The 22,421-nt window shown below is 34.1% G+C and overlaps 1 protein-coding gene across 1 annotated transcript in view; it reads left to right on the plus strand.

Annotated features, from left to right (window-relative positions):
- The window catches only part of LOC148127697 (nesprin-1-like), a 63,113-nt gene extending 40,997 nt beyond the window's left edge, over positions 1–22,116 (plus strand). The window contains exons 4-14 of the mRNA XM_087913478.1: positions 4,371–4,466; positions 6,299–6,382; positions 7,783–7,875; positions 9,493–9,671; positions 11,692–11,888; positions 12,037–12,146; positions 13,494–13,598; positions 13,917–14,054; positions 15,802–15,966; positions 21,199–21,311; positions 21,912–22,116. Of these exons, the coding sequence (XP_087769604.1) occupies positions 4,371–4,466; positions 6,299–6,382; positions 7,783–7,875; positions 9,493–9,671; positions 11,692–11,888; positions 12,037–12,146; positions 13,494–13,598; positions 13,917–14,054; positions 15,802–15,966; positions 21,199–21,311; positions 21,912–22,116 (1,485 nt within the window). The remainder of the gene's footprint in view (positions 1–4,370; positions 4,467–6,298; positions 6,383–7,782; positions 7,876–9,492; positions 9,672–11,691; positions 11,889–12,036; positions 12,147–13,493; positions 13,599–13,916; positions 14,055–15,801; positions 15,967–21,198; positions 21,312–21,911) is intronic.
- The last annotated feature ends 305 nt before the right edge of the window (positions 22,117–22,421 follow it).

The raw sequence follows: 22,421 nt of genomic DNA on the forward strand, positions 1-22,421 counted from the left end.
AATTTTTTAACAACAGGTTCTGTGGGTGTGGCTTAGTTAGTGGGCATGGCTTGGTAGTCATGTGACTGCCTGGGCATGGCCAACTCAACATCACTCATATCGAGGCACACATCTCCTCGCCTGGCCTCTTGTGACTGTAGGAATGCTGCAAAAGTCGTAAGTGTGAAAAATGGTCATAAGTCACTTTTTTCAGTGCCATTGTAACTTTGAATGGTCACTCCACACAAGCAATGTGCCAGCAAAGGAGGGGAAAAAAACTCCAGAGATGTTCCTGAGACAGGAAGTCTAATCGTGCCAAGAATGTAATAAGGGTTAATGGAGAGACAATTTCTGAAAGCAACACCAGAATGTTTCCTTCCTGCCTTCCTTACAGGATTAGGCCAGTAATTTCTTCTAACACCCAGTTCTCTGAACTGCTAAGAATGTTAACAACCGATTCTAGTGAATAGGTGCAAACTGGTAGAATCCCACCCCTGCATTAGATCTAGGTATTAAAGGAGCAAGAATTAAAATAGATATAGGTAGTCCTCAACTTATGACCACAATTGAGTCCAAAATTTGTGATGCTAAGTAAGAAATTTGTTGAGTTTTGCTCCAATTTGCAACTTTTCGTGTCACATGTATTAAATGAATCACTGCCATTGTTAAATTTGTAACATGGTGGTTAAGTGAATCTGATTTCCCTATTGACTTTTCTTGTCAAAGGTTGCAAGAGGTGATCACATGACCTTGTGACCCTGCAACCATCATAAGTTGTCAAGCATCCAAATATAAATCATGTGACCATGGGGATATGTGTGAAAAATGGTCATGTCACTTTTTTCAGTGCTATTATAACTTCAAATGGTCACTAATAGAACTGTTGTTAGTCAATTACCTATAGGTCCTCTGTAATTTGTCTCACTTCTTAAAATGAGATCTTTGTCCATCTGTCTCTACTCTTTATGTGATGGTATTTTCTTATTTTTCCAGTTTTTAGCAAATACAATCCTAGCTGCTGTTAATACATTTACAATCAGGTATTTCAAGTCTTTACTATATATTTCAGGTAAAATTCCCGATAAAAATATCTCTGGTTTCAAGTCTATATGTTTTTTTGTCATTTTGGAAAAAACGACAGCATCCGCACAAGTCCACCACATATGGTAATAATATGAGCCAGGTGTTTGATGACATTTCCAACATTTTTCGGATTTATTCTTGAACATTCTTGCTATTCTTGTCGGGGGGAAATGCCACCTGTAAAACATCTTATACAAATTTTCTTTATATGCTGCTGACATTGTCATTTTATAATTTTGAGACCACAATTTTTGCCATTTCTCTAAATCGATCCCATATCCAAAATTCTTCTCCCAAGCAATCATAATTTAACTTGTTCTTCTTCTAGTTTAATTTCTAATAAATATCCATACAATTTTTTAATCACCTTTTCATCAGTACCTGTCAAAATCTTATCTAAGTCAGTCAGTTTATCATAGAAACCTTCTGTTTTAGAATCTTTATCATACCTTGAATGTATTTGCGCATATGAAAACCAATTCATCTTTATACCTTGTTCCTCTAGTTTTTGCATAGATTTAAGTTCACCCTTTTCATTCAGTATTTCGCCATATATAACTGTTTGTTCCTTTTTGTATATTATAGGATAAGAAAATGCTTCAATAGTCGATAACCAGACTGGAATTTTCAAATAACATTGTCTTTTAATCTTCTCCCAAGAAGATAATTAGCTTTCTGATGTAGTGGGTTCTTGGCACAAATAGATGAGTGGTTTACTGCTGATTTTGAATAATGTTATAACTTTAATAAGATGTTGCATTTGTATTATATTACTGTCACTTTGTGCACACTGCCCAGAATCTTTTTAGATTGAAACAGTTCATACATTTTCAAAATAAGCAACCATATGCGCTTTCATCTATGGAAATTACGGAATGGAGGCACCAAGTGTCAGAAAATAACATACCTTGTAACAAAAACATGAAGCTATTGTAGGTGGATATATTTTTAGTTTTACGGGACCATTAAGGACAGGAATATTGCATCTCTCCTGCCAAGTTTAGTCATCTGAATATTTTAGAAAAGAGGCTTTTGTGTGACCTCCAACTTTCTAGCTTTAATCGTTAGCTAAAAAGGTAAAAGGTATAGATTTATAATAAATCTAATAAAAAGGTAACCTTTTAAAGATTTATAGCATGGTATGTGTTATTAGCTAATGAGTAGCAAAAAAAATAGAGAAAATGTATACTGCAGATATTTAGAAATCATTACTTGAACCAAGCCAAGTGCTGATGTAAGTCAAATCATTTGGCATTTTGGAACATGGGTGGAATAAATGATGGGGACATATGAACTGATGATTTATTATTAGTCAAATATTTGCAAGCCGAACATTATATAGAATTAAAAAAATGAATTTTACAAAATTGATTTGTCAGCCAAAGGTGGCTGAATAACTTTCATTCCTTTTATCGACTTTATCCTTTTTGCTACTGTGAAAAATATCTTGATGTGTCATATGGAAATGGAAACATCATACTGTTTCACCACATATTTTTGTTTGGCTCTGATATAGGAACTGTTGTTGGTTTGGTTCTGGTTTAGGGCCTGTATGTCTTTAAAAGCTGTATACTTTTTAAAAATAGTCTCTGACTCCAATTTCTCTTCTAGTGAAAAGCTAAGCAATTTTAGAGCCTAGTTATGCATAATGTTCATATTTTAAAAGTCCTATTTCCAGTTAGACTTTTCAATCTTAGAGTGACAGGTTAAAAATAATATTTGGTTCTTAAGAAGAATTATGCAACTGCATAATTTGAGATCATTGTTGTTAGAAGTTAAGCAGTTTGTTCCCATGCCAGGGTACAATAAAAAGCAAGAAGATAAAGAAATTGTTAATTGCAATACAGCCCAAATCAACCAATAGGCAAAGATTTAGCAGTTATTCCTTATCATCTCTTACAGATTTCTAATTCAAAGATGTAAGCCAATCATTAGCAATGAGAGTGTATGGCATTAGCCAACCACACACAGAGACACAGATATACAAATGCACATAGAGACAGACACATAAAAGCTATATAAACTTTCTGAATGTGAAGCCTCACCTGTAGTTCTCTTCCCTTATTATTTAATGTAGCCACAATGGCTACAAAGACAATTAAACAACAATTTTGTGTCTATAATCTTCCTGTCATGTAGCTTTTCTGACATGCTCACTTACCCTTGACGGAGCTAGCTCTCCCTGCAAAATGGTATCACTGTTGCTCATTACAACTTTTTTGTTTCTCACCAATTTTTGTGTTATTTTAGATATTATTATAAGAAAAAAAGATTCAACATTGTGACTGTGATAGATAGTTATTATGCCACAGACTAATGGAAGAAGTACTAAGGTAGAATAATATCCTATTTGTGGGTGCATCTCCCAAGTTATTCCAAATCTAAAATAGAAGGTGTTTGGTATATAGTATGTATCCTACAAAGCTTGCTGACGTATAAAATAGAACTTTATTGCTTTTTAGTATTTTCACTATTTGAAAGACTGGAGAGAAGATAAAATTTCCAAACATTGATTGTCCCAAAGTTATTCTCTAGCTGTGTGTGGCTGGGAAGGACAAGTTGAAAAAAGGTGCTACATAAATACAAAAATAGAAGCAATAAGAGGAAATGTACAAACCAAATGTGAGAAAATAAGGGGAAAATTGAGTGAGAAAAATTGGTCTAATAAAGAATCATTTTTGCTATATAAAGATGTAGTTAGTTTACCTTATGTGTTGCTTGGGATGGAGTATATAAGAAGTATTGCTTTCACTGTAAATAAAGATGCATTGGAAGACAAATACCTAATGTACGTTCCTTCTATTTTTTTAAATTCATTCATTCATTCATCAAATTTATAAGGGCTGCCCATTTCACATGAAATTACCATAATGTATGTGTCTTCATATGCTATAAGAAAAATTAACTGTACTCAGAAAATATTAAGTATACAGAAGATATTTTTCCAGGATAATTTTGCTCCATCAAGAAAAGTTTTCTGGATATATTTCTTTTTAGACTAATTTTTATTTTCTGTATAATAATGAAGAAAGGTAAAGATTTTCTCAAGTAAAGGTTGACTTTTGGTGACTGCAGAAGTAGAGCCATAAAGGAATTCTGATAAGAGTATAGAAGTGACTCTTCTATAATGCTTTCCAATTTCCCAGTGTGATCTCATTAACAGACTTTCTCTGTCACACAAAATCTTTGACATGCTAATGATAATGGTAAAATAGAAAGGTAGAAAATCATGATTAAATTAAAGAAGATACAATATGAGAACAATTTGTAACAGAAGTTTTTTCAATTTTTTCTACTTTCATTTGCAGCGCAATCCTCCCATGGTGGTCAAAGATCTATTTGAAGACATTAAAGATGGAATTGTATTGATTGCTCTTTTGGAGGTCCTTTCAGGACAAAAATTGGTAAGTATTTTTAATATATAAATACTTATTTATTGTACTATTAATTGATCTTATTCATGCTTTGTAAATAATGGCCTTTCCCCGAAACATTGGAATGTTAATGTTCTTTCCCTGTGCATAATAAATAATGCATACTCTATAATATTGATCTGGTATAATAGATGAATTTATGAATTGTTGATCGTCCAGTATACATAACCCATGCTAGAAAAGTAAATGAATGAAAAATTAAGCATTAAATAGTGTAAATATTTTCATATTAGCATTATAAAGTATCAAGAGTATACTGTTAAGAAATCAATCTATGATTGGTTCATTTTGACTTAGTTTTATAGTGTTAGTCACTGTAATTTTTATAAATCTCAGTGTGTGGTGTAATGTTATGGATATATCAGGCCACTCTTTTTTTTTCAATAAACCATAGTTAAAACAAGGCCTTCCAAGTTCAGATCCCATGGACAGTAAACAATCTTAAGGTGAAAAAAATCCATTTTAGAGAGCAATTTCAGACAACAGTAGTCTTTCATACTTTAAATCTAATAATCCCCTGTAATCACAGTCAACATGTCCATGGGTCATGTTAACTGAGATTCTGAGATAGCTGGAAACATTATTATTAGGAGCGGTGACACAGTAGTTAGACTGCAGTATTGCAGGCTAACTCTGCCCACAGCTAGGAGTGTAATCCTGACCAGCTCAGTGAGGTAAAATGAGAACCCAGATTGTTGGGGGCAATATGTTTACTCTGTAAATCAGTTAGAGAGGGCTGTAAAAGCACTATGAAGCTGTATACAAGTCTAAGTACTAAGTGCTGTTATGGAGAAGTCTGTCCTAGAATAATTGAGCAGAACTAGGCAAGTTTAATTAGAAATTAATTGAGATAAAATGGTGTCACTGCTCAGAGGAATTTGTTTCAGGACCTAGCAACTAAATTGCTGAAATCTTGAGCAAATTAGGGCTGAAGAACAGGTATTTTACTGTTGGTCTTATATCAGTTACTTCTTGGATTTTATAGTCCAGTAATCCCTGGTTTCCACATGACATGTGCAAAGTTTTTCATATGGATTATAAAATTGGATTATTCATTGAAATCCAAGTGCTGTTGTCTTTTTCAGAGTGCAAAGAGCTCTTTGGTTCCTACTTGTTAAATAACTTTCAGTCATCTATTATGATAAGAAAAAATACTCCCTCTTGTGGTAGAAAAAAATCTTAAAGATAAAGTTTGTCGTTACTTTTCTTTAATTGAAGAATACTACAAATTAGTTTTATTAGCGAAGCATTAAAAAATTGAAATTGATTTATTTTGTATTTATCCAAAATATCTATTTTTTAAAAAATATATAGAACAGGTTTTAATCCAAATCAAAATAAAATATATTTTCAGCAGTTATTTTTATTTAAAAGTTAGTACAGTTTAAAGGCAATTTTTCCCAGTTTGATGCTGGCCATATTTGTTCAATTTAGCTTCTGTGCTTAATCCCCAGTTAGCATGGCCATTCACTGGAGATTTGGGGTGTTTGACTGCAACGTTTCCAAAAGTTATCACAAGAGGGGTAATTCTGACTTGTAAACAGTGACAACTGACTTCTATAAATTACTGGTAGATTTATATTCTATTCCCTCAGAATATAAATATAAAAAGAATAGGAGCTTTAAGAGATCAATAACTTTTTCTAAAATTGGTTTACTTATTTGGATATGAGGCTTCAACCCGTCACTGAGTTTCCGTTCTAGTGGTTTTGTTTAGGTATTCCCATTATGAATACAGTCTGTTTTTATACTGTGATTTGTTAAATGTCAATGGACCTTTTTTATTTATATTTTTTTTAAAGCCTTGTGAACAAGGGCGAAAATTGAAGAGAATCCATGGAGTGGCCAATATTGGTACTGCTCTCAAGTTCCTAGAAGGACGTAGGGTAAGTTTCAGAGTTTTGTATAGCCATTTGCCTCTTTTGCACACACCCTGAAAGAAACTTACCAGACTTAACCAGTCACAATTTTACCCTACTCTGTAGCGGGGATGAAATTAAATGAAAAATAAAATAAGAACCTCGGGAACTAAAGCAGTAACTATTATAGAGAGATGATAGGAAGTAGCGAGTTTAAAGCCCTTTTCATGTTAACTTGTTACTCTGTGTAAAGCATATTTTTACTTCATCTTATTCTAAACATTATCAACATATAGGATTTTAAATACATATTTATTTGTTTTCCATGCTAGTCCGTGTATAGAGGATCACCGGTTAGTATAAAACTTTTATCAAACATTCAACAATATAACAAATTTCACTAAAATTAAATAAACATTTTTAAACATAATTAGCTATATTACTTAAGTACTCTATATAGAGAGCAAAAGGTACAAAGACATACATATTGTAGGGAATATAAAGACCAGATATATCTAGAAAGGTACTATAAATGTAGTTCTTCAGGTATGCTGCCAGGAGCATGGGGGCTTGAGTAGTTAGGACACTGGCTTGGAGGTGAGCAACTCCACGTTCAAGATCTGAGAGCTGCTATGGAATGGGGTTGAGCTCCCATCCTTTACTCCAGCTCATGCTGGGAGCATCAAAGGAGCCCCTCAACTGGGCATCCACAGGGTAACACTGATGTCACTGCTAATCCTATCAACCTGGAAGCACCTCAGTGCTTCTGACACGAGGGCAGCAGCAGGTTATCTGCCAGGTTATCTTCTCAAATGAACATATTGGAGCAAAGATTGCTAATTTTTGTCAATAGTTGTCTTCTTATAATACTCCTTGCTAGTTTCCTTATATTAATTCTCTATCCTATTTGATCTTGGGAGTGAATGCATTCTGCAGGGGATGGCAAGCTCAAGTGGTTTGGCTTCCTATTTTTGGCAAATGGATGCAGGGAATTTTTATAAGCAAAATAATGTGTGGGATCTAGTAATTGACAAGTGAAGTGTTTATATACCTAAAAGTCTATTTGAAAAGCATCCAGTGCAGCATATTATTTTCTTCCTAATCTACAGAGTGTCAAGCCTCAATTTGATTGGATGGTAGATTGGGTTGGACTGCCCTAGTTTGCAGGATTTTCATGGTCTACTTTCATGTACATTTCATTCCATCTAAGAAATACAAACATAAAGTGACAAATGTTTGATATAGAATTTTTTAAAATTTGGAAGAATAACTGTAGGCATAGCATAGATTTTAAGCGTATATGCTATTTACATTAAAGCTCATAAACATATCCACAAATGATTTCATCTTATAACAAGCTACCCAGTTGTTGGGCTTTCTCTAATGCATGATGATAAATGTGTTTGCATCTTCCTACCCCAAAATAGATTAAGCTTGTCAACATTAATTCAACTGATATTGCTGATGGAAGACCATCTATTGTTCTTGGGTTGGTGTGGACAATAATCCTGTATTTCCAGGTATAGTATTTTCCTTTTTTAAAAGCAATAAAAGACACATTATTACTGCACTGGTTGCACAAGTCAGGCAGTGTCCTTCCTAAGCCAGAGGCATTGTTTGCTATTCGATGGTGTTAAAAGTAAAACTGCCTCTTGCAATTGACTGATGATGATTTTGTCAATGCCATTGTTGTTCAAGTGGTGTTCCAAATGTTTTGGAATTGCACTCGAGGCATCTATTATTATCTTCACTTTCTTTTGCCACAGTTATTCTATTCTATTCTATTCTTGTTTGCAGGTCTTTATATTTTGTAATTTCCTAAAATAATAAAAGACAAATTATGGTTGGTCATACAGTCATCCAAACTTTTAGATTGGATTTAGTATTTTTATCAACCCATCAAGCCCTTCCCAAGATTAGACAGGACACAGAAGTAATAATATGCTACTGTAAGTAAAAGATATGGGGATATTTAGGTCAGAAATCATCACAGGCAATTCTCACCATACTACTGTTCCAAATCCTGCTTTTTCATTCTCTATGATAAGTCTTCAACTGATTTTTCCCCACAAAAAGCATTTAGGGGAATTTGTCTTTCATTGGATGCACATACATATATGGGATTTTTTTCCCCTAGTGTCAAGAGATTGTGTATGTTCTGTAGTTGCTACACTTTTCCATGCTTCATGAATAACTTCTTCCAGTAGAAATGTTTCAGATCAGGATGTAAAGTCAGTGAAGGAAGGTGCAAGGTGATGGAAAAAAGTAGATCCAGTTTGTAATAATACTTATTTTTGTTTATATCTCAAGAATGGTCTCATTGCTCAAGGGATTCTGCCATACCTTATGAAAGAGAATTAGTACACCGTAGCACTGTGTGAAGGATCAACAATTTATGCTTTAATGGTGACAGTGAGAGTTTATATGGCTTACTGTCATATTCTTTAGACTTGGTTCCTAGTTCCTACACAATCATCAAAATTATAGTAATCATAAAAATGTGTAGTTTTTGTGAAGGTATAATTCATCTAGTTGGTTCACGCATACAAATGCCATTTGGCCAACTCAATTCCATGGGTGAGGCAGGTAAATATAACTCCGCTCTACATCCTTTAAGATGTATCTTCTGAGAATGCAGTTTCTTTGTCAGACAATGTTTGATTTGCACCTGTTCATCACAATTTTTCATATCCTGTTAATCCGCTGCTGAACAAAATGCTAACCTCAGAATTTCCACTACCCATAATACAAGTAGTCCTCGACTTACAACAGTTCATTTAGTGACCATTCAAAGTTACAGTGGCACTGAAAAAAAAAGGATCATTTTTCACAGTTACAATCTTTGTAGCATCCCCATGATCATGGGATCAAAATTCATACTTATGACTGTTGCTGTGTCCCAAAGTTATATGATCGCCTTTTGCGACCTTCTGATAAGCCAGACTCACTTAACAATGGGAAAGCCAGTCTCACTTAACAACTAGGTTACTAATTAATCAATTGCAGCAAGAAAGATAGTAAAATGGGGGCAAAACTCAATTAACAATTGTCTCACCTAGCAAGAGAATTATCTGGGCTCGGTTGTGATCATAAGCTGAGGACTACCTGTACCCTGAGAATTTTTCTTCTACATGCAGATAGAGGAACTTACGAGCAACCTGCCACAGTTGCAGTCACTCTGCAGTAGTACATCGTCTGTGGATAGCGTTGTCAGTTCTGAAACTGCCAGTCCACCCTCCAAGCGGAAAGTTTTTACTAAAGTCCAAGGAAGCGCAAAGAAGGCTCTGCTAAAATGGGTGCAGTACACAGCAGCAAGGTAAGCATGAGTTCACCAAGGTAATCAACTCATTTATATCAGGGAGGTGAATGAAAAATTAGGGGAAAAAATAAACCTCTACATATTTTATCATTCTTCACTTCCGTAAAAGTTATTTTAAGACAAAGGTGGCACAGTTTGAGGAGAAAGATACTATAATTCCTACCCCTAAGCGCCTTCAACTGTGTCTCTAAGGTGCTTTTTCAAAAGACAACCAGGGTTTGTTTGTCCCTGAAGATGTTACACTTCTGATCCAAGTATCTTCCTTGAAACAACTTCAAGGAAAAAAAACAAAATCCAGCTGCCTTTTGAAAAAAGCATCTTTAGGAAAACCATGACCTGGATGATTGAAAATCTCCATAAATGTCCTTCAACTGTGCTGTCATTTTTGACATCAAAGTAAGTTAATTTCGTCCTTGCTGTTTTTTGCAGCATGAGGAGTTTTGTCAGCTAATGTTGGTAGCATTATAAAGTGCTAAGGATTTGTACGTGGGTGGGAGGTTTCCACCTCTGCTTTGAGGTGTTGTTTTCTCTTCTCATCAATATATTCTTAAACTATAGTTATGACAGTTATGACAGTGATGAAAAAGTAACTTTACGAACAATCCTCGTTTTTATGACGTTGGAGGTTTATATTAAAGAAGATGATAAGCACAGTCGTGGTTTCACTTAGCAACCACTTCAATTAACAAACAAGTTGCCAGTCATTATTGTGGTTGCTAAATGAGCACGACATGTAACTATTTTAGACAATATCTATGTGCTAATGTGACATGGCAAGGGAATTTTTTTTTGTAGTTATCTATGGCATCTTATTAGTGTTATTTTGCACAGTGAGAATTTCTATTGCTTGCTGTTGTGATCTTCAAACTTGGGTCTTAGTGCTGCCTTACAGAAGCCCAGGCAGGCACACCTGCTATAGACCTTAAAAATCATATCTAGTGACTTCCTAGCTTGATCTCATGGTGTTCTTTTCTTTTCTCATTAAGTCACATTACATCTAAATCCCCTCTGCCATATTCAGGCTACTTTTTTTTTGGCAGAACTAGAGGCTGTACTGTGGATCTGATTAGTCTGTGTAAAGTTTCAGATAGTGTCAGATGTCTGTTGAGGTATCTTTTCTCTGAAGGTGTCACTTACAACTTTCCATGTGCCAAATTGTATTGATTTTCATTTTTGTATTGTACTGATTTTCCTTGATGTACTCTATTTAGAAGAGATTTTGATTGACTACTTTGTCTGAACATCTGATTTGCAGAAGAGCAAAATGCTTGTGTTTCCATGTCGCTGTCTGAATATATGATTAGAACACTGAAACATGAGATAATGGGACAATAATTTAGCAACATAAAACTAAATGTGAATGTGTAAGAGCAAATTAATGTTTTTAGCTATACAAATTACATCCCCTTTTTTATTTCAACTGAAAATTCAAGGCAGCTAATAGGTACAAGAATACAAAGTACATAATTTTATAAAATGATAATAAAATCCTAGAAAAAAGAGATGGCGCTTCCTAAAGAGTAGGAAAAAAGACCATTTCTATAGGCAATGCATTCCATTGTTTAGGTACGATGAAGTAAAAGACCTACTAGATGCATGCATAAGAGATGTCTCTAAATTTGAGGGCAATCTTGAGAGGAACTTCCCTGCAGAACTTGTTTATATATTCATGCACACAAAATATATTGTAGCCAGGGAAAATTGCAAGGAATATCGCTGGTTCTCCTTTCTTACCCCATTTAGGTCCTCTGCTATAATGTTACAGTTCTGAAATACTTTGAAAGTTATTGTGCCAAGGACAGAATTTCTGAATTTATATGTAGCAATTCCATAGATATAAATTAAATATCTAAAAGTTTGTTTAAAAGCAAAATGGAATCAGAAATTATAGATAATTGAATAAAAAAAGATTATTCATTCCAGAAGCACGGCAAATATAGCCTTAATATAATGGTTTAATGCTAGAAGTACAATAAGCTTGTTCAAATTAGTAGTGTGTTATTTTTGTATTGTTAAGGCAAACTGGGATTGAAGTCAAGGATTTTGGACAAAGCTGGAGAAGTGGTATTGCCTTTCATTCAGTTATTCATGCTATCCGTCCAGAACTAGTGGATTTGGAGAAGGCGAAAACGCAGTCTAACAAAAAAAATTTGGAAGAGGCCTTTACAATTGCAGAATCAGAACTGGGAATCCCCAGGCTCCTTGATCCTGAAGGTAGGGTAACATTTAATGGGTAATTTAAAACAATTTAGAAAATTTATAAATGTTTTGATCTTTTATTTCACATGTGACAAAGACAGCATTTGTTTTTATGTCTTGTTTTTACTGTTTTTTTTAAAAAAATTCATCATATTTTTTTCAGATGTGGATGTGGATAAACCAGATGAAAAATCAATTATGACCTACGTAGCACAGTTTCTGAAACATTATCCAGATCCTCATAACACAGCAGGCGATGCACAGGAGACCGATGTATGTTTTTAATTACAATGTACAATAAAATTATCAGACACAATAGTAAAGGTTTACAGGACATCTAAACATAGTCTGAGTTAATGAGTATTCGGGCCACGGATGGGGAAAAAAATGCAATTTAGAAAAATAAGGAAAAGAGTTTGAAATGGAAAAAATGAGATAGTGGCCTTCATTGGGATCACAAAAATGGAAAGGTGATAAATAATTTCAAAAGTTGTTTTGATGGTAATCTGATGGTAATGGTTTTTCCATTTTTATCAACTTTTTTTTAAAAAAAACTTTGTATTAAGGATTGTAATTGCAATAGTAAAAATTAATACAAATTAAACTTAGAGAAATGTTTAATGGAAAACATTAAAAATGAAGGAAAAGGGAAGAAAGAAGAAAAGGAAAGAATATAATAAAGAAAAAATATATAAAGAAGTGACTTCTGATCCTCATTAGAAGAATAACTTTACTCCCTGTAAGATTAAACATTATTTCTTCATTACATATACCTTATCTACAAGCAAATCCATAATACATAAACGTTTCAATTGCAAAACAAGTCTTATTTTCACTTTGATTAAATAAACCAGCTTTCTGTTCCTTCCTTTTATTTGTAGCAACCTTAATCTATAATGCAATCTAATAATGTAATGGTATTTGATTTCCCTTTCAATTCTTTTTTTCCCATCACACAAACTTTTTCAAGGTTTTAGCAAGTCTTTTTTTTTTTTTTTAGATCCAATAAGATCATTCTCCTGGTTTCTGATTTGTATTCATTCCCATATTTACTTTTTAAAAGCTCAGCCATTTTCTTTTGCACATCTAGTAAAGTGCCCTTTTCCAAATTGTTCTCTTGGCCTGTCATTTGTAATTTCACTTGCTGTTCTTTCTCTATCTTGCGAGATAAAATTGTTCCACATCTGTCATTTATTTTTTAACATCTTTTAGACCTATTCTATCCATAGAAGCAGACATCATTACTGACACAGTTGACATTTAGTTACTAACTTCTGGCTACATTCTTCAAAGATCTCCTATTATTTTGGATGTTTAACATTTTGTAACATTTTGTCCAGTGTTAACTGACAGCAGGCATGCATGTTTCTTCTTCTTCTTGTGCTTAAAATCCTTAGTCTGTTTCTCATGACTTGTTTATTTCTTATGATAATTCCAAAATTTTATAGTAAAAGTCAATATTCCTAATTTATCTGGACTCTTAATCCACTTACACGTTTCTTACATCAGAACCTTGCTTAGCTTTTTGCTGTTTGTTTTAAATCCCTTCATCTTTTTAAAGATGGGAGTTAAATACATGCAGTTTGGTTGTGAGTTGAATGCTCTTTTTATTTGTCATAGAAAGATCAACCGATGCTAAAAGATCTGAAAATTTGGATTGAACAATTTGAAAGAGATTTGTCAAGGACACAAATGATGGAAGCAAGTTTACAAGAAAAATACCAGGTATTTCTGATTTTCTAATTGCAACAGAAGAACAGAATGTGATTGAGAAAGGCTATATCAGCCAAAAGTCACCATGATTGCAAAGTAAAGGAGTTTTACTCCAACAAATAAAGAGGCAATAGACTGAAGTATGTTGCACTTAGATTTTGAAGTGGTAGCCTTGAACAATTTTTTTCTTTTTATAAAGATTCTTTATGTTGTTTTTTGTACTCTTTTTAATACTGCATGCTGCCCATAGTCACATTGAGGATAGCAGCCTTATAAATTTGGTCGATGAATAAATAACACTGTATCCTTTTCCTTACATATTTTCTGCAGTCATTCAAACATTGCAAAGCACAATATGAAGCAAAGAGGAAACAAGTCGAACGTGCGATCCAGTCTTTAAGAAAGGACGGAAAACTTTCCCTTGACCAAGCTCTGGTAAAGCAAGCCTGGGACAAAGTTACTTCTCAAGTAAGTTTTTAAGACATAAATCTTCCTACCAATTTTTATCTGTGGCTAAAGCTAAGCAAAATGTTTGTGAGTGTTCAGGCTTGATATTATAATAAGCATTTTTAAAATAAGCACATTATTCAGAAATTGAACAAAAGTTGCTGTATATTTTTTCATTTCTTGCACACTCATATTTATTTCTAAGGAGATGAATAAAGAAAGTGTCCAAAGATGACATTGTACAGAACCTGAGATAGTCATAGGCCTTTGTAGGAATGTATGACACAAAGAGCTGTGACATTTTCAAGTTTATTTCATCAAAGTCATGAATATCCTCTTGGTTAAGTTTGGAGAATCTTTTCCCCCTTCATTGATAAGATAACAGTCTCAGTTGATGGCTGACTTAAGGCAAAATATGGAACATCAACAGTATATTGTTTCTTTATTTTTGATTTAAATGAATTGTATGAATCCAGTTCTTTAGGTTTGTTGTCATGCATGGCTGCCAGATGATGATGATGATGATGATGATGATGATGATGATAATGTTAATGATGATGATGTGAAACTCAGTCAACTGAACATTTAAAAATGTATCACAAATATCATTGATTGGATTACTATTGTTATTATTGTTATTGTCATTATTATTATTATTATTATTATTATTATTATTATTATTATTATTATTATTATCATCATCTTATTTAGAAAAAACACATAAGGAAAAGGAAATACCAAACATATTAAAGAAGTAAATGAGCAAATTACAAATGATGAAAGATGGATCGATAAGCTAATGGTTTAAAATTTCATAAAGACTTATTTTTTCTTCTTCGTTATTGATTATTGCAAAATATATCAGGTCAATATTTAATACAAAAGTTGAAATCTTCTTAAGACTTCAACTTCTTAAATCTTCTTAAGATTTAAACTAAAAATAATTGGTTAACACCGTATAAATCACTAACTAAAATTATAAACTATGCAAGATGAAACCAATATTCAAAGTCAAATTTTTCATGAAATTAAAATCTAAATTTTATATGTAAAAGACCTCAAATGTGAGGTTTGATGTAAATCCACATATAAAGTTATATTGCAAAAATCAGAACTGAATCCTGCATCAGACTTACTTTTTAAATATAAAGTTATTTTGGACAATAAGGCATAATTTAGTTACTCATTCTCCAAAGAAGGAATCAAGCAACCTTTCCAGTAGGTAGCATTGAAAATCATTGCAGGTGTTAAACAAACATTGCTAGTTTGGTATATTTCAGAGGAATATCTCAGATTGAATTGACATCTCAGTTGTCATTTTTCAGAACTGCTGGATTTTATAGGAATGTCACCACAGATGAAATGATGAACTAAGCTTTCATTACCTTTCCAGCATTTGTCAAAAAAGTTATCCATTTTAGGAACTAGAAATGGGTTATGTATACTAATGATAAAACATTTTAAAGCATTTTTTTTCTAAATATAACCTTCACAGTCAATGTTCTTTTTCCATTGAAATTCCAACTTGCACCTTTATTACTATATTCAAATTTTGATCATATAATATTTAACGCATTTATAAGTCATATTTCACTAGCATTTTGAAAACTAAACTCAACAGGCACTTGTCATTCCATGTTGATTTTCAAATTCAATCAAAATTCCTCAGTATATCCCTTTCATCAGCTCTTTTATACTGCATATTTAGGGAACAAAATAAAGCTTGGAAATTGGGATTAACTGGTTCTCTTAATGTCCTGTTTCCCAGCTTTTTGAATGGCACTTGTATCTTGATAAATCTCTTCCTGCACCTCTGGGCCCTATTGCAGCCTGGCTTTGTAGGGCTGAGTCCTCTCTTAGAGAAGACATTTCCATTCAACAGTCTCATGAGGAAACAGCAGATACGTTACATCGGAAACTTGAACAGCATAAGGTTTGTATGTTTTCAGTTAAATGATATTATTCCTAAATTTTATTGTACATATGGGAGCATGAGGATTGGAAAGTATGAATGACTTCTGATATGCTGTAAGTACATAAAGTAGGCCCAGCTGGTCTATGACCACAATAAACCTTTGATTTAAAAAAAGGCTAAGATGTACAGTATTTACAGGGATAGAAAGAAGACTCTATTGAAAAAGTACATGGTTTTTGCTTCCTGATTGACTTATTGTTGCATTTTACAAAAATGTTTTTGAACGTAGTTTTCTTCTGAATTAGTAATTCATTCCAGGCTATCCAGTCAGTGTGGTGAACTGCTGGGAATCTTGGAGACTCTCACTCTAACAGCCTGGAGGGCATCTGGGAGGTTAAATTCTGTGACATTTGTAGAAGAAAGCAAAAAGTGGGAACTACCTATGCTTTATTTTTGAAATCACCCATATTTTCCATGCCATTCCCAATAAAAGGAGAGAATGAAATGCAGTTGTGCAACTTTGCCCTGTTATATTTATGAAAAGACTTGCTTCAAGATAAAGCCCTATAGAATTATGCTGTTGGATGAGGTTTTTCTCATAACGATTGAATATCGATCTCAGTTCTATTTAAGCCAATTCATTATTTTTATTTTAAAATTACGCAACTAATTTGTTTAAAAGTTATGCAACTCATTTGTTTAAAATTTGAACTTGCATTAATTAAATTTAATTGTCTTGTTCATTATATATAATTATAACATTGCTTAAATTTGTAGGATACCCTGATTTCTTAGCACTCTGGTAGCTTTAAAAAATACAATAAAAATATAGAAAGGTGTCATGATCATCATTTTAGCCATTGTCTATCTACTGAGGGATGAAGGCCAACCTATATGGTCCTGACCTTTCTTTTGCCAATTGCGCCTGCAATACTTGCTGATGTCTTTGTTCTGTCTTGGTTTGAGTCTCTTTTGTGGACACTTTTTATCAAGTGGAATCCACAACTATCCATACACCTTTCTCTCTTCTTTATTGCATCTTTAAGCCACCCGGAGAGCTAAGGAATTGGGGTATCCTACAAATTTAATAAATAAATACATAAATTTAAGCAATCATATTATTGTCTTCTAATTAGTTAAATTAGACCATTGGTCAATGTATTTCATAATTACTTTTACTACTGAGATAATTTTCTTTAATTCTGTACATCTCCTAAATGAGAAGATGACAAAAATATAGATTAAAAGCATTTATGTTTTAGATTAATAAACAATCCAAATGAGTATATTAAAATATAAGTGATGCTGTTGTTATTTTGCTGAAATATATGAAATGCGTCGTGATGGCTCTTATATACACTTGAACTTTAGAGGCATCACACCTACTGTAGTTCTGTGCTATGATTTTTAAAAGAGAGATTTTGAGCAACAGGAATGATTATATGTATATATGGAAATGCACAAAGCTTTCCTGTTAACTAATAATAGCTAGTGTTCTGGTTCTGGCTACATATGTACAATTTATATTTTATGAACAGTAAAAGCTCTGCTTTGCTTTGATGATGCTTTAAAGAAACCTATAAACTAAAACTCTCATCGTCATGACTTGGCAAAAGAGTGCATCATAGGGCTAGACTTTTTGAACCAAGGTACCTCAAATGGGCTAATGTGCAGAATGTGTCCAAAATCCAGGACTCATGTCTCATGAGATAATGATATTTCTGGAAATCGTGGCTGCTTCATTGTTACTGGCTGTTGTTGGGCTGCTCCTTCGGTCATGTAATCACATGATCTTAATTTTTAAGTTTTTTTTAAAATTTGTTTTTAATTCTGTGACAGTGTCCCAGCCTGCTTGAAAGAGAAAGGGAAAGGGGGGTGGGGAGGAAGGAAGACTTTGGAAAAAGTACAAAGAAGAGCAACTAAGATGATTAAAGGCATGGAAACTAAAATATATGAATGGTTGCAGGATTTGGTTTTGGCTAGTCTAGAGAAAAGAAGGACTAGGGAGGACATGATAGTAGTATTCCAGTATTTGAGTGGTTGCCACAAAGAGGAGGAAGTCAACTTATTCTCCAAAGCACCAGAGGGCAGGACAATAAACAATGGATGGAAACTAATCAAGGAGAGAAGCAACCTGGAATTAAGGAGAAACTTGCGAACAGTGAGGACAATTAACTAGTGGATCAACTTGCCTTCAGAAATTGTAAATGCTTCATCACTGAAGGTTTTTAAGAAGAGACTGGATAGTCACTTGCCTGAAATGGTATAGGGTCTCCTGCTTGAGTAGGAGTTGGACTGGAAGACCTCCAAGGTTTCTTCCAATTCTATTCAGATGAATGGATGGATGGATGAATGGATGGATGGATGGATAGAAAGGAAGGAAGGGATGGGAAGGAAGGAAGGGCATTTAATGGGAAGCAACAGGAACTCAGAAGTCATTCCTGCTTCCAATACGTTTTTACCTGTCTTTGGTCATCTCGTTTCTCTATTTAAATAAAGTAATATCTCTGAAACAATGACCCAGTGGGGTCAGCAGCTTTTCTAATTGCTCAGTAAAAATAAAGTATTTTAAAAAACAATACTTCAAGTAAAGCTGCTTTCTAGAAAGCTTTATTTTATATCTTTGATTGTCTCTTCTGAAGAAAGAGTGGACAGGCAAATGAAGTGATATATATCTTCAGAGGTGAATAGTGTCACCTCTGTTTCTTTGAAGTAAATTAGAACTATCTCACAGTGGGATTTGATGTAATAGAAGATTCTGTGAAGAGAATACAGAAGCAGGAAAGTTATTTTTTTATATATTTTCTCTCCTTTAATCAAATTTCCTGTGCTGCTCCAGGATTTCAGATTTATAAATGGCTGTATTAATTGTTAATATAGTTGAATACATTTTTGGAAAGGCATCAAATGTTGTTGCCTTCTTTTCTGGCTCCTTATGCAAGAGGTTAAAACAAATTCAATGAAACTGAAGGAAGGTTGCATAAATAATGCATTGTGTACTATCTGAAAATATGTACTTGACTAATGATCTATTCACCTCGAAGTTTGGACATGTTGACCTTATGTTTTTATAGTTTTTATTAATCTTAGATAAGTCATAGTGCTTTTCATTGTGTGGATAGGATAGTTCTTTTACAATATTATTAACCTGTTTTAAGGCTGATTTAGAGTTGCTTGCCATGGTTCATAGCAGTCACATACTTATGCTATGAAAGGGTTGATGGGTAAGCATGCATTGCAGATGGTTGCAGAGGGGCCAATGCAAACACCTTCCAAATCCCAATTGCATGTTGTGGGGAGGTGCACATCCTGTGTGCTGATTGGTGGATCTAACTTCCTGTTCTATGCTTTGCTGTTTGAGTGTCCCTCAGCCAGAAAGTTAAAATTCACAGACATATGAATGCAACAGTTATGTAACTATCTATGAATGACAGACGCATGTGTTCCCTCCCTCACGTGCAGTGCCAGATAAGTCTACTTGACCCTTTATTCAGAATACATGCATAAAGAATGTTCTGGACTGTAACTAGAGAATTACTTTCTCATTTTTATCTGCATTCATTTGGAACTAGATTGACAGTAGATAGTAGAAGTTGTACAACTTGCCTCGTGGTGTAACCAGAACAATCTGGAACTGAACACACTCAAAACCATAGAAATGGTGGTAGACTTTAGGAGAAACCCTCCCATACTACCACCTCTTACAATACTAGACAACACAATATCAACAGTAGAGACGTTCAAATTTCTAGGTTCAATCATATCACAAGACCTAAAATGGACACCTAACTTCAGAAACGCCATCAAAAAAGCACAACAAAGAATGTTCTTTCTGCACCAACTCAGAAAGCTCAAACTGCCCAAGGAGCTGCTGATACAGTTCTACAGAGGAATTATTGAGTCTGTCATCTGCACCTCTATAACTGTCTGGTTTGGTTCTGCAACCCAACAAGGCAGACACAGACTTCAGAGAGTAATTAGGACTGCAGAAAAAACAATTACTACCAACCTGCCTTCAATCAAGGACCTGTATATTGCATGAGTCAAAAAGAGGGCTGTGAAAATATTTACAGACCCCTCACATCCTGGACATAAGCTGTTTCAACTCCTACCCTCAAAACGATGCTATAGAGCATTGCACACCAGAACAACTAGACACAAGGACAGTTTTTTTCTGAATGCCATCACTCTGCTAAACAAATAATTCCCTCAACACTGTTCAACTATTTACAAAGTCTGCACTACTTATTAATCTTCTCATCACTCCTTATTACCTACCCCTCCCACTTGTGACTGTATGACTGTAACTTAGTTGCTTGTATCCTTACGATCTATATTGACTGTTTCCTAGTAGGATTTGATTGCTTATTGTACCCTATGACTATTATTAAGTGTTGTACCTTATGATTCTTGACTCTTGACGAATGTATCTTTTCTTTTATGTACACTGAGAGCATTTGCACCAAGACAAATTCCTTGTGTGTCCAATCACACTTGGCCAATAAAGTATTCTATCTATAGAACAGCAACAGCAATCATAGCAGGTGCAAAACAGAAACTTACCTATTTGTGTCACCTTGTTGCTAGTCTAATTAAATTGCAGCTAGTAGAAAAACATCCTTATTAAGAATACTTCTTATCTGATGATTACTAGTGTTTTATTTTAATAAATAACTGTCACTAAGTACTGTTGCTTAGATACTACAGGAAAAAAAAGTAATATTAGGCTCATTCTGGTTTATATTTTACCAAATGCCTGAGATACAGTGACTTCTGAATGGATTACAAAATTCAGCCAGTCCTTATTCCTGAGTTCACTATGCATTAAAGCTGCAGTGACTCTAAAAGATTTGACTCTATGGATTTTTAAGAAGGAAGCATTATTGTGTGTGCATGGTCCATGTGCATTGTGCAATAGGTAGAATAGGGTTCATAACTGATAGGTAAATGGATTGATTGTTAGTAAGCAACATGTTTTCCAAATGCTTTAGGCAAATGCCCTGATTGTTTGATTTATAATAAGCCAGAATTACCAGGGCACAGCACAATATCTCAAAAAGCATTTTTGTTCTGAAGAAGCTCAAGCTGCTATAAATGCTTTCCCTTCACCCCTAAGTGTGCCAGCGTGAACAAACGTTTTCATATATTGAGTCATCAGTGCAGCTTTAAAAATTATACTCCTTAAAATTGCCAGCTGTGAACCTTTTATTTTTCCCTTTCTCTCTCTTTAAAAAAAAAAATCCAAATTAGGATATGCTTAAAAATGTAGATGGGTACAAAAGGACATTCCAGGAAATCCACCGAGCTCAGTCTGTCAATGGAGTCCCTATTCCGTTAGAGCAGCTTGATGATATGGCTGAGAGGTAAGTCCGGATTCATTCTTGAATGTTGCAGTGATAAAGTGTTGTCTGTTTCTGTTAAAATCAGTGTCTGGTTTTCAAAAGGGGGTTTTAACAGCAGGGGAAACAAGTGTTCCACACTGTAATTATCTTTTCTGGTCACTGACACGATTGAGAAAAATACTTGAAAGTAAATAAGCTATACATTTTGAAAATGCAATACAGTTGTTCGTTGTTGTTGTTGTTGTTTGCCACCTAGCAGAAGGCAAAACATCGTGGAACAACATCATTGGGAAATGTTTTTGGGAGCTGAGAGAAAGAAATCACTGGATAATTAAAAAATATTTTAGTTTACAATTCTTTTCAGTGTTTATTGGAAAACAAGCTCTATATAATGCGCTTTTCATTCTGTGTGAACGTGTTTAGAACTGAAACAGTGATTCATACCTTTCTTCACTTTAGAAACCTACTCAAATGGTTTACTTTTGGTTATTAAAGAGCAGGCTATAGAATAAGGAAAATTCAATATTTAACGTCTTCATGCGTTGCAGCTTTGCAGCGTGAATTGTAATTTTATGCTCATTGCATGTTTCTGTATTTAACGATGGGGTAATTCATGTCTAGGTTTAATTTTGTTGCCTCTTCATCTGATCTCCATCTGCTGAAAATGGAGTTCTTGGAACTGAAGTACCGCTTGCTGTCACTCTTGGTCCTGGCTGAATCAAAATTAAAATCATGGATTATCAAATACGGAAGAAGAGATTCTGTTGAGCTGCTTCTTCAGAATTATATGGCAAGTTTACCATGGTTTATGAATGTGCACTTTTAAGAAAGAAAATATATGAACCAAGAGATATCACAGCTAATATGATAATATAGTGTTATTTTTCCCCCAAATATACTCCTGGATTGATTTTAAACAGGACAGAACTATAAGGAAATAGGTGGGCATGTAGCTTCCCACATCGTGATGAGTCAAGGCACACACTCTGTCATATTTTTATCATGTAGGCAAGGCAGGCTACATGAAGCACGTTGCAGATGGATCACATTCCCTAGAACAGAGCTGGTCACTCAGCAACAATATTTAAATTTGTGCGTGTGTGCCTGTGTTTATTCTGTTCTTATTGCCTC

Source organism: Pseudonaja textilis, chromosome 1 (assembly GCF_049901715.1).
Source record: "Pseudonaja textilis isolate UNSWEBS1 chromosome 1, rPseTex1.2, whole genome shotgun sequence".
In the NCBI taxonomy this organism is placed as follows: domain Eukaryota; kingdom Metazoa; phylum Chordata; class Lepidosauria; order Squamata; family Elapidae; genus Pseudonaja; species Pseudonaja textilis.